The 11864-nt window shown below is 30.2% G+C and overlaps 2 protein-coding genes across 2 annotated transcripts in view; both read left to right on the forward strand.

The window, feature by feature from the left end:
• Window positions 1-3282, forward strand: part of LOC106689298 (serine/threonine-protein phosphatase 6 regulatory ankyrin repeat subunit B) — a 9910-nt gene extending 6628 nt beyond the window's left edge. Inside the window, exons 4-5 of the mRNA XM_067053628.1 lie at window positions 2344-2583; window positions 3193-3282. Of these exons, the coding sequence (XP_066909729.1) occupies window positions 2344-2583; window positions 3193-3282 (330 nt within the window). The remainder of the gene's footprint in view (window positions 1-2343; window positions 2584-3192) is intronic.
• Window positions 3283-8249: 4967 nt separating this feature from the next.
• The window catches only part of LOC106689305 (putative ankyrin repeat protein RF_0381), a 7763-nt gene continuing 4148 nt past the window's right edge, over window positions 8250-11864 (forward strand). The window contains exons 1-2 of the mRNA XM_014434209.3: window positions 8250-8290; window positions 10919-11007. Coding sequence (XP_014289695.1) covers window positions 10945-11007 — 63 coding nt within the window. The 5' untranslated portion in view covers window positions 8250-8290; window positions 10919-10944. The remainder of the gene's footprint in view (window positions 8291-10918; window positions 11008-11864) is intronic.

Consider the following 11864-nt stretch of genomic DNA (forward strand, 5'->3'; position numbering starts at 1 on the left):
ATTCATATATAATTTCACTGTCTTAAGAATGGTTATTATTGTTTTTATAAAATAAATTTTATCCAATTTAATTCTTACATCCTCTTTATTTCTTTAATATTCCAAGGGTTTGGCCACCCTCAAGGACAATCTTAGTACAAATGTCCAATTGACATCAATAATTTAAAAACCTTTTGGCTATTATGCGCAGATTATCAATTTCAGTCAAATATACTATTTTTTAACTCTTCCCATTAAATTTTAAAACTTTTAATCACAAATCAACTAGATACTGTTATCACAACATTATTTTTTCTGACAAAATAGGGTAATTTTGATTGAAATTGATGGCCTGGGTAGAATAGCTTGTAAAATGTTTTTAAATTATTGATATGAGTTGGAAATTTGTGTTAAGATTGTCATTGAAAAAGGCCAAATTTGCCAAAAGGTTGGAGTTTAAAAGAGAAAAGGGGATTTGAGACTTAAATTGAATTTATTTACTTTAATTTATTTTTATCAAGACTTAAATTTACTTTATTTAAACCTAATCTTATTTGATTTTATTCATTCATATTCAATAATCTTTGATAAACATGTTGGTAAAGAGAGAGATGTGATTGCATGTATCGATTTTCTTCATTTTAATTCTTCTTAGTTCCTTGACATTAGATAAGTTTATATATAGCCAATGTGCAAATGGTAGCTAATATTGAAAACAATAAGTGTTAAATTAAAAACCTCTTTCATCTTATCTTAAATGGACATAAAATAAATCTTTGAACTTTTGATATTTTTGTAATTTCTGCATTATTTATGCCGATAAAGTGGGTTTTCGGAAGATAATGCATAAATCAAAAATGGAAAGCTTTTAAATAACAAAATCTTCAAAAATGGTGTTTTAGTCAGTCAATTTCTAATTCAAAATATGAGATAGCCTGTTTCCATTATAGTTAAATAATGCTTATTACATTTTACTGACTAGAATTTATACTCTCGAGATACACTTATCATTAAACAGTAGCCATCAAATATTTAATTAATTCATTATTAATTTAACTAATTGCATGTCATTGTTATGGATTGAAGATATTTGTTGATAAAATAACATTTATTGCAATTTAAATAAAATATTGTCATTAATATAATTAATTGACAAAATTTTGATTGTTAGTTGTATAAAATCGTTCCAAGGGCATTGTTTATATGATGTGGATAAAAATCTTGAAACATTTTAAGTGTATTATATGTAATTTTATTAACAAATTTATAGATAAGAATATCAGTGTGTTATACCTAAAATTAATTAATTTAGTTTGCCTCTTCGGATAAATCAATGTTAAGGTGATTATTTCAGGGATGTAATCTTGAAAAATGTTGGTTTGAGATGTGACCGGGAAAAGTGATATAAGAACAAGCAATTAATGGACATGAATAGCGGTTATTTAGAAGGAACGGACAGTCGATGGTTTAGAGACAGATTTGTGCACTGATTCCTTCTGAACAGAAATCGTATGGGGAGGTGTCTGCAGGATAGTGGCAATATAACACTAATTATGAGTATTTTGGGATGAAATGACTTTAAAAAAAAAAATAAAAATTCTATACTCAGATCACTTTGGCCCACCCATATACATATTTTTTATCTAATACTTAAAAATATCGATGGCACAGGACTCCATAATGATTTTTATATATATTTTTTTTAAATTACACAACTAATGTATATTAAATGAAGAAAACTTTAAAAGCAAGGTTGGTTTACTTTGAAACTACAATTAGTGTCATGTTAAAAATTCACAAAATGATTGAGATTTTCAACATATTATTGTTTTAGGTTTAGAATCAGAGATTTCAAATCTGGATCAGTTTTGAAAAAAGATTAAAAAAACCATTTTCATAAAAGATGCAATCATGAATATATATATGACTTCTCATTCACTGAGATTTCGAAATGAAATAAAATATGTTATTTAATAGATTTTGATTTTTTTAAAATAATAAAATAAAAATTTAGAAAACATAAAAAATATAAAATAAAATAGAACTAACACGTTTTATAAATTTAATAAATGTTGAAGATATTAAATGTAACCCAAAATGATTTTCGTGTTAAATTTAATATTCCTAACAATACCTACCTAATACTAAAACGTTTATGAGTATTTCTATTTTGACGCCCTTTCTAACAAGATGTCACAGGTAATATTTCTATTTTATGTTGAGATAGCATTCAGTTGTGATGAACAGAAAATTATAATCTTAAATAAAAAAAAATTAAATATTTAACTGTTTCCTTGAATTCACATCTCTGAATTTCTTATATTAAGAAATAATATCAAGAATTTGAGATTTTTTTTGTTATAGCGAAAATTCCAATTAGTTTTATTCATTATACAAGGAGAATGGATCAGCATTAATTCTTCAGTGGCATTTGAGGAAGTCGAGGATTCCACCTGTCGTTTATGTATGGAAGATGAAGAAAAGGTACAGCACATTCTGTGTAAGTGTGAAGCCCTTGCCTTCCGAAGGCTACAGTATTTGGGACAGGATAGAATGGAACCTGAAGACATTTCAAGAACAGACCCAAAAGAGTTAATGAGCTTCGTAAGAAGCATAGGATTCATATGGCATATCTAGTGCGAAACAGGGTTAACTCACAAAAGATTCAGCTGGCTCGAGGTTAGGAAGGAATTCCTAACCCTCAGTGTAATAATAATAATCATAAGAAAAAGAACGACTGGCGGAATGGAAAAGCAATTCTCTACATGGAAGATTCTATAGCCAACTGAACGAAGATTCCATAGAAAAAGAAAGATCAGTTGAATGGCTAAAAGCTTGGAGGCTATTTTGTGAACAGTTTTGTGGTTACTATTCAAGATTGGATTATTGCCACCAGATAATATAGGAAGCATGGGCTAAGAGACGCAACAGCACCGGATAAGTGTCGATTATGCTTGGTGCCGCTGGAATCAATCCAATATAGATTAGATTTTTATTCAGGACGATCAACGTCTAGATTATAACTCACAAAAGGTCCAATTGGACCGAGATGAGAAAGGTATTTACAAAGAAAAATTTGTTAACCTAAAAAAAAAAATTGTATGATATGCTAACATTACAATCTGAAATACTCATGTGCAATAAATAAAGAAGTGCGTAAGGTAAGTATATATGTGCATATTCAAACCGAATTATAATAAATTTTATTAACAGTACAATCATGAAAGCAGTGTCCCGACCTCTACAATACTGAAGTACCTCGGATTTAGTTCTACGGATTCAGCCAACTTTACAATACAATAAAAGCTTTTATCAACCACTGTTCTTATTATATTACTGTCAATATCCTCTGTTATTATGGCTATCATTTCTGCAGATATTATAAACCGGTGTCAATCTCTGGAGATCTTGGATTCGAATAAAATCAAATGAATAACTTAATTTCTTAGTTCCACTTTCCTATGTTTGGAACATATAGAAAGGGGAAATATAGCAATCTTGTAAAACTTAGAATTTGAATAGACTACAATACAACTTTTGAGATTCCCTTGGTCCAAATAACCAGGTCTCGCAAAATCGTCGGGTGTCTGTGATTTGAAAATGAAAATTCACACGGCATTGAACTTACATATTTAAGGTAGGTTTATGTTTTGGATGTGACAGAAACTTTCTCGATAAAACAGAACCAGTGCCACTTTATAAAGTCCATTTTTCCAATTTTATCAAATACTGCTTTTTCGATTTTTACCAAACTCGGGGCGTCAATGTAAATTACTCCCTGTTAGCAATAATAAACAATTGATAATTAAAGAATATTAAAGAATTTTAAGAATATCTAAAGGAGAAAAATGGAAAAAGTCCAAACATCGCATTTCAGCTTCGTTACCTTTGTTTAATTTGTTGAATTATTGGCTGGAAAAAAATTATTTATATATATTTGCTATCCCTACCTGGATAAACCCAAAAATACGTATACCTATCACAACAGAAAAATAAAATAAATGTTCATCATTTTTGCCTTCCCTCGTCTTTTATTAATTTATTCATTTTTTTTTTTCCAATCACTAAAACTGAGACAACTTCAACACGATCCATCAATCTAAACAAAACAGTGGGACGTATGTAGGGAGAGGGTAAGTGCAAGTCACCAGATTTATTTTATTTTCCCTTATTCGTTAACAAAATTTGTCAAAAACTATGTCCTAAATCTTCCAATATTATTTTTGTACTTGATGGAATTCAATTTCACGTTTTCAAGAGATTCTATGCGGAATTTTACAATATCTCGCAGCTGGAATTATATTAAGAAACCTTCCATGCACATAACCCCTCTGAATACACCGTCATCTACCTGAAAGACTCTGATGACAGATATAATGTAAAATCTAACAAGATTCGGTAGACATTTTTCGCTAACAGAATTTTCCAAACCATTCCTATATCCAAAAGTATCAATGTTGATTCATCTATCTTTTTGTACCCAATGTTATAAAATTCTATGTTGTTCAAGAGTTGTATGAGATTTTTTTCTATTTAAGTAGTCTAATTTTTTTTCTTTTTTAATATTTGTAAAGCAGAAGAATTTTTGTTAAAAGATGGCTAGAATGTTAAAGCGTGATATAAAAATTCATTTTTAATTGTTTACAAGTTGCTCTGTGGCGAACTGTGAATATATCGATTGTAGTTCACTAGCCGTTCTGTTTCTTTTGGTTTGGCTACGACTTGTTGTGTAGTCTTTGTCGTGAGCACTTCAAAAATGGTGTTCTTTGTTCTAACTACACTTTGAATGTTCTCTTTCATATAACCGTAAAAAATAAAACATTTTATTTGTGTCCACCCGTTCAACAAAGAAACAATCAAATATAAAGTCATGAATTTCAATATAAAAGAACTTACGTTTCTAATTCGATTCTGAAACATTTGGTCGATTTGACACAGCGTTAGTGATATCAATAGATACTTTATTATAATTGGTGACTTATTTAGAGAATAATATAAAGAAAAAAGACTGTTTGCAAAAAGCGTTTCATAGTGGTAAGAAACAGAGCTCTTATTCTTTAAGATCTTTTTTGAAGTAAAATTTCCGAAGTGAATCAGTAACCATTAAGGGAATTGTAATAGGACCCTAGCGATGGGAATATACCTAAATGTATTCTAAACTGAAATACACGCAACAGAAATGGCGAATATAGAAAATATCAAAAACAATCCAAAAGGAAACAAATACATTTATATATTAGACAGCCAGGCTGCTTCAAAGGCAATAATGTCCTATGCTACCAACTCATAACTAGTCTGGAAAGACTAAAGAAATTAGCCAAAGGCAATAAACTGACCACGACGTGGTCCCAGAAGATCAGGGGATAGAAGAAAATGAGATGGCAGACACCCTAGCAAGAAAGGGACCAGAAATGATACAAATTAGCCCTGAGCCATATTTAAACATATCTGGAAGTGCAATCAGGAAGGGAGTTGACTCCTAGGAACAAAAAGAGAAGGCAACATATTGGACATTGAAACCAGGCATGAAGCAGTCCAAGCACTTTATTGAAATATCAAAGGAAAAGGCAAAATTTTACCTTAATCTTACTAGGAATGAATTGAGGACGAAAACATGACTCCTCACGGGCCACTGCCACTTAAAATATCATCTTAAGGAGATGAAGCTGGTGGAGGATTCTACCTGTCGTCTGTGTATGGAAGACGAGGAAAAGGCACAGCATATTCTGTGTGAATGTGAAACCTTGCTTTCCGAAGATTGCAGTATTTGGTACAGAATAGAATGTATATGTATATTATAGGTATAGATTCATATGGGATATCTAATAGATAAAGAACTAAAGTACAAATAAAAGGAGAGTTAGATGTAACACTGGTTGGCTACTTCACAGTTGTACTTCAGTAATTAACTGAGGGAGAAAATGAATATTTTTATGGTCATTATGACAATAGTCATAATTAGAGACGGGGGTTTTCTGCCCAAAAAATACCAAATTTACAAAGTTGTTTTTATAATGTAATTAATATCATAGACTAAACGGTAAATGGTAAAAACATTTAGCTTTGTAAGGATTTAAAAAAAAAAACTCAGAAAATATTCCCCCCCCAAAAAAGCTACCATAGAATCTAAAATTAAAACGTGTAATTAACCACCCCAAAGTGGAGGGGAACAATGAAAGGTTGGAACCAGAGCGGGAATCTAAGTTGAAGACTGTAATATTGGACTTTTTTTTATAACTGAAGCTGATTCTAGAGATTTTTTTCATAGTTAGGCGAGATCCACTGGTCAATATTATTTCAGGAATAAACATTTACTGGAGTTTTCTTGTTAAACAATTTTTTTTCTTTGAATTCAACCAATCACATGTCAAAAACTATTTCTATTCTTAACAATCAATTATAAATCATACAAATATCTGCAGAAATACACATATGAAATAAGAAAGTTAGTTTAACCACTCAAATGTATGCTAATAAAACTTCAATACTCCAATTCAGACAAAATACGGCGAATAACCAATCTAATTCTAAAAAAAAAAATAATAATAAAAATAAAATAAATCTATCTGATCTATTGAACTTCAATTTACTATTTTATGTATCTTGAACCGGATAGATAATTGGTTTAACACATGTTATCTATTTGTATAATATATGAAAATCCGGCTTCAGCTGATCTGGTATCGCTGATGCTAAGCAGCAAATTCGATAAAGATCATAGAGACTTTTATTTAATCTGAGTTTAAAATCCATACCAAGTCAATTACTCTTGTAATACATCGTTGACAATTGAGGATAAGAAAAACAAATAGTTTATAAATTGTTAAGCCCATGGCAGCAGTTCATGTTTCTATTAATTTGAATATTATTTCCTATCTGCTAGCTTATAACTTTTTCAGATCTTATTTAATTAGTTTTATTCGTAAAAATAAACCTCACATTAGTTCTTTTTGGTGCGAATTATGAGGGAATTTAAATGTTAATCTATTTTATTTCATGACGCTTGTTTTAATTGCAATTTGCCGTTTAAATTTAATTTGTATTTCCTTATAATCTGCTCCTACCTCACTGATAGAACCTTTAAAGTAAATCATAACCTAGCCTACTCATCTCTCTTTTCTCAGTCCGCCGGTGTTCCTCAATGAAGTATCTTAGGTCCCATTCTTTATACGGTTTATACAGCTGACATCCCAACCCACCCTAACACAGTCCTAACAACATACGCTGATGACCCATGTACACTGTCTGTAAACAACGACCCAACTAATGCATCACAAACACTACAGAAACACACATAACATCTATTGAAGAATGGTGTCAAAGCTGGAGAATTAAAATAAATCCTGACAAATCCCATCAGAACACCTATACTCTCCGTCATAAACCTAAACCCTCCTGTCCTACAGCATCCTTTCTAAATACTCCACTAACGCCTGTTGAACAGATTCGATACTTAGAACACCATCTTGAGAAGAGACTTACTTGGAATCCACACACAAGACTGAAACGACAAGAAACTGCTTGTAGATTCCGATTGCTACAACACTTACTTGACAAACGCTCTAAACTTCTCCATTCAATACAAAAAAATTAATATACACTACGATAATCAGACCAATTTGGAAATATGGAACTGAGCTGTAAATTATATTAAATAAAAAAAAATTAATTTGCCAATTTAAATGTTAATATATATATATATATTCTTTTCTTATTTAAAAATAGCCTGAATGTTTGTAAACAGCCTCCTTACGATGTTTTAATTATCTCTAAGGATATCAGATTCAGAAGCAGTGACACAAAGAATTTGAGAAGTAAAGAAATGAGCCGATTTCTCACAAATTAATATCAAAGTAGCTAATCAAGAAATGTGCTTTGAAAATATTTTCACCTCAACACATTCATATAGCAGTATTTGAGATATCGTTGGGTAAACTGTGAGACCTGACAGCTCTAACTTTACTAATTAAAAAATTAACAATTCTATTTTAATATTTTATAAAAAAATAAATAGATCAATCAGTAAAATATTTTTCTGAAGCATCGGTTTGAAGGATACCTATCAGATTTCTGAAATTCTTCTAGAATATCTCTGAATTGAAGCCTGAATTTTTATTTTTAGGCTAAAAACTTCAACGATACAATAAATATAAACTTTAAACGTGAGTTAAATAATGTTGAATATTCCATAAGGATTGTTAGCGTCGCAATTTTTCCTGCCGGAAGGGGTCAATCAGTTAAGAGACAAATTGCAGTGAGGGCAGATTGGAGCAATATTCCACAACGGACCAGTCCAGGGAGTGTTCTGAAGGTGAGCGGTTGTCTGTACAGTTTATGTCTTGTGTAGTATCTATTGATGTTTAAACCCGTAGAGTTTCAAGTAAATCAGAAATTAAGATTTGGCCGCCTTTAGCATTTCCTTATTTATTAGTTCTCTTAGATTTTTTAAAAATATTATTTATATTGTATAAAACACTTGGCGTCACTTCAAACATAAATACAAATCTAAGTTAAACGTTTTCAAAGATTTTCAAATTATGTGCTTCAGTGATATAATTTGCAATTAGATCTGTGAGTTGACTTAGACATATATTCCCAGTCAGTATAGGTAGGAATGAAATTTAACATCACAATTCATTCTTTATTCAATGTCCAATATAAATCTACATTTGGATGGGGTGAACAATTTTTTTTTAACAACAATATTGCAAAACAAGGATCTGAAATATAAACTTCCGATCACCAATGGATTCTAAAGTTTGTGGAAACACTAAAAAACTCACCTCATTTTTTCACTAGTCTTTCTACCCTTGAATTCGAACTCGAACTGTAATTCATTATGGTGGCCTAATTTTATTATCAAAATTAGGATCAGAACAATGAGAAAAATAATATTTTATCCAAAATTCTTTATTATTTGTTTATCGTACAGACTATTTAACAGTGAACAAAGTATTTATTTAATAGATTTGAGAAATTAAATTTTATGTTTTTTGAATAGAGAGATTGAACTGAGGTCAGTGCCTCTGTTAATCAACACTCTTTCTTAATATTGTGATTATTTCAGCAGGTTCTTCTAACCTCAGCTTCCAAACTATCTTCTTTCGATGCCCAAAAAGGACAAGAAAGATAATACTATGGTCAAATAAATCCTAGTCCCTTGTCTCCAATATATACTAACTGAAATATCCTTTCCCTGTCTGCTGTACTTGGTCAGTCGAGCAGTCAGCACCTGTATTCATAGTCTCATTTATTTCATTTCTTTTGTACAGTTAATAAAATATGAATGGAATATGGTCCGGGTGCGGTAAAAAAAAAAAACTCAAATAGTAAATAATTATACTATTTTATTGAGCCAACGTTTCGCCCCACGTTGCAGGGCTTCGTCAGGGCTAAAAAAGATACAAACACTATAGTTAAAAAAAGGAAAAAAAGAAAAACATAAGTGTAAAATAACAGGGGTATAAAATGTAAAAACGTAGGATTTAATAAGAAAAATTAAACGATTAATTTTTACCCTTTAATTTTTAAACATTTTTCTTATTAAATCTTACGTTTTTACATTTTATACCCCTGTTATTTTACACTTATGTTTTTTCTTTATTTTTTCATTTTTGTAACTATAGTGTTTGTATCTTTTTTTAGCCCTGACGAAGCCCTGCAACGTGGGGCGAAACGTTGGCTCAATAAAATAGTATAATTATCTAATTTTTTTTTTTTACCGCACCCGGACCATATTCCATTCATCTATACACACGGTCAATCAATAATCTTCCAGTTAATAAAATAATTTTGTTTCTGACTATATTTCCCTTATCTATTATCTTAACGATTGCTAGTAGACTGAAAACGAAAACGATTGTGTGTGGATTATTCCGCTCTCGGTGATAATGGACAGCGTTGGTTTACGGATTATTCCGCCAAACGATGCAAATACTAATTGATTCGAGGCCGAGGTATTGAAAAATAAATTAGAAATAAAAAGCATCATTAAAATTAATTAAAGTAAATCCCTTCTTTTAAAAGAGCATTTATTTTATTTTTTTAATTTAAGCTGGTAGAACTATCTCGAAGCAGCCCGCATACGGTATTATATGGTACAAATCTCAAGCATACGGTATAAACTAGAGAATACTTTTAAAAAAATTATTTTGTCAGATATACCACTAATCTAAAGTTTTTTTCAAGGAGAAGATGGTTGGGGGTGCGGTCAAAATGAAACACAAATAAATTGGTGTAACCTATTTAATTGTGCCAACGTTTCGGCTTGAGTTTCTAGCCTTCTTCAGGGCTAAGAACAGAACAAGATAACAACCACAGTATAGAAAATAAAATATAAACAGAATGACATAAAATGAATAATTTTACAGAATAGAATTAATTAAATGAATTGATGAGAGAAGTGGGAAATAAAATGTATACATAGATAATTGAAAAAATGGGTAAAATAACATAGTTAGGGATATATTTAAAATAATTAACCATCTTCTCCTCGTACGTCATCCACGGTCAACTATCTCTCATAATTATAAAGTTTTTTCATTAAGATTAGCCATAAAAAATATATTTTAAGAATTTATTACTCTAATACTACATACTACATATATTATTATAATTATTTAAGATTCCAAATTAATATCTGGAGGCTCAAAAAGTTAACTACCAACACTGTAATAACATCTAAAATCTGTGACTGACAAATTAATGGTTAAATTATAATTTTTTGTAATTATGAATGCTTAGTAACATTAATTAACAGTATGTTCTTGAAGATGAATCAATTGTAGAAACGCTCACTAGTTATTAAAAAACTTGGTTTTAACCGGTTTAAATCTATTATCAATATATGACCATTTAATATTGAGTTTTAGCTAAATTATCTAACAAATTACAGGTAAAAGTATTTGTTTTTGTTAATAAATTTTTAATATTTTTTCAGACTGTTTTATTCATCACACCAGCAAAATGAGTGCCAACATTGTTCAATTCACCATCTTGCTACTGGCTACTTTAGGAGTAACTCCATCGGTAAGTTTATCCGTTAAAACTATTTTTATTCAATACATTTATTACAACCTGAATTACCGGAAAATAAAAGTCTTGGGTTCACTGCTAGGTAAGTAAGGATCAGGTATCCACTATTTTTGAGGCAAGGGGCTTTTCGTATAAGAAAATATACCGACCACTCCCCAAGAGTAAAAAAAATCTAATCACTGGTTCAATTTTAATAATAGATGGGAGACTGCAAAATAAAAACCCTCCAAATAACCAAAAAAATACATAAAACAAAATATTAAAAGACAATATGCTTTACAGGCGACACACAAATTTAATAAGATTAAATAAAATAAAATATGTATACAAACCATAAGGATCCTTTCTCTAACCAAAGAAATAATAATAAATCAAGGAGATAGAAAATTATAATACCTACATATAAAATTTTAACCTTAATCTTATAGAATAAATAGAAACAAAAAAAATTAACTCTCTAATATTATACAATGAACAGAAAATATCTCGATAATAAATAAATAATGATTTTTCTATATAGGTTACGTTATCTGTGTAAAGACTGAATTATTATAAATCATTTATCATCATGATAAAACATGTGGAGAATCTACCCATTAATAGAACTCCAAAATCATTTCTAAAGGAGAAGATCTCGAGGCCATCTTCTTTTCAGACGTCTAGGAGGATTATTAGGTAGTGAAGGAGAAGCCAGGTTAGAAACGAGTTGGTTTGGATGGTTGGGAAATTTATTATGGAAGGATTGGTATCTGGTTCTGGCCAAATCGGCAACATAGGGGACATTGAGGTCCTGATTGATGATTTGATTTGTGACAAAGTAAGGAGCATTAAGGATTTTACGAAGGATTTTG

The sequence above is a fragment of the Halyomorpha halys genome, unplaced genomic scaffold (genome assembly GCF_000696795.3).
Source record: "Halyomorpha halys isolate HHAL.00 unplaced genomic scaffold, Hhal_1.1 Scaffold1324.1, whole genome shotgun sequence".
In the NCBI taxonomy this organism is placed as follows: Eukaryota; Metazoa; Arthropoda; class Insecta; order Hemiptera; family Pentatomidae; genus Halyomorpha; species Halyomorpha halys.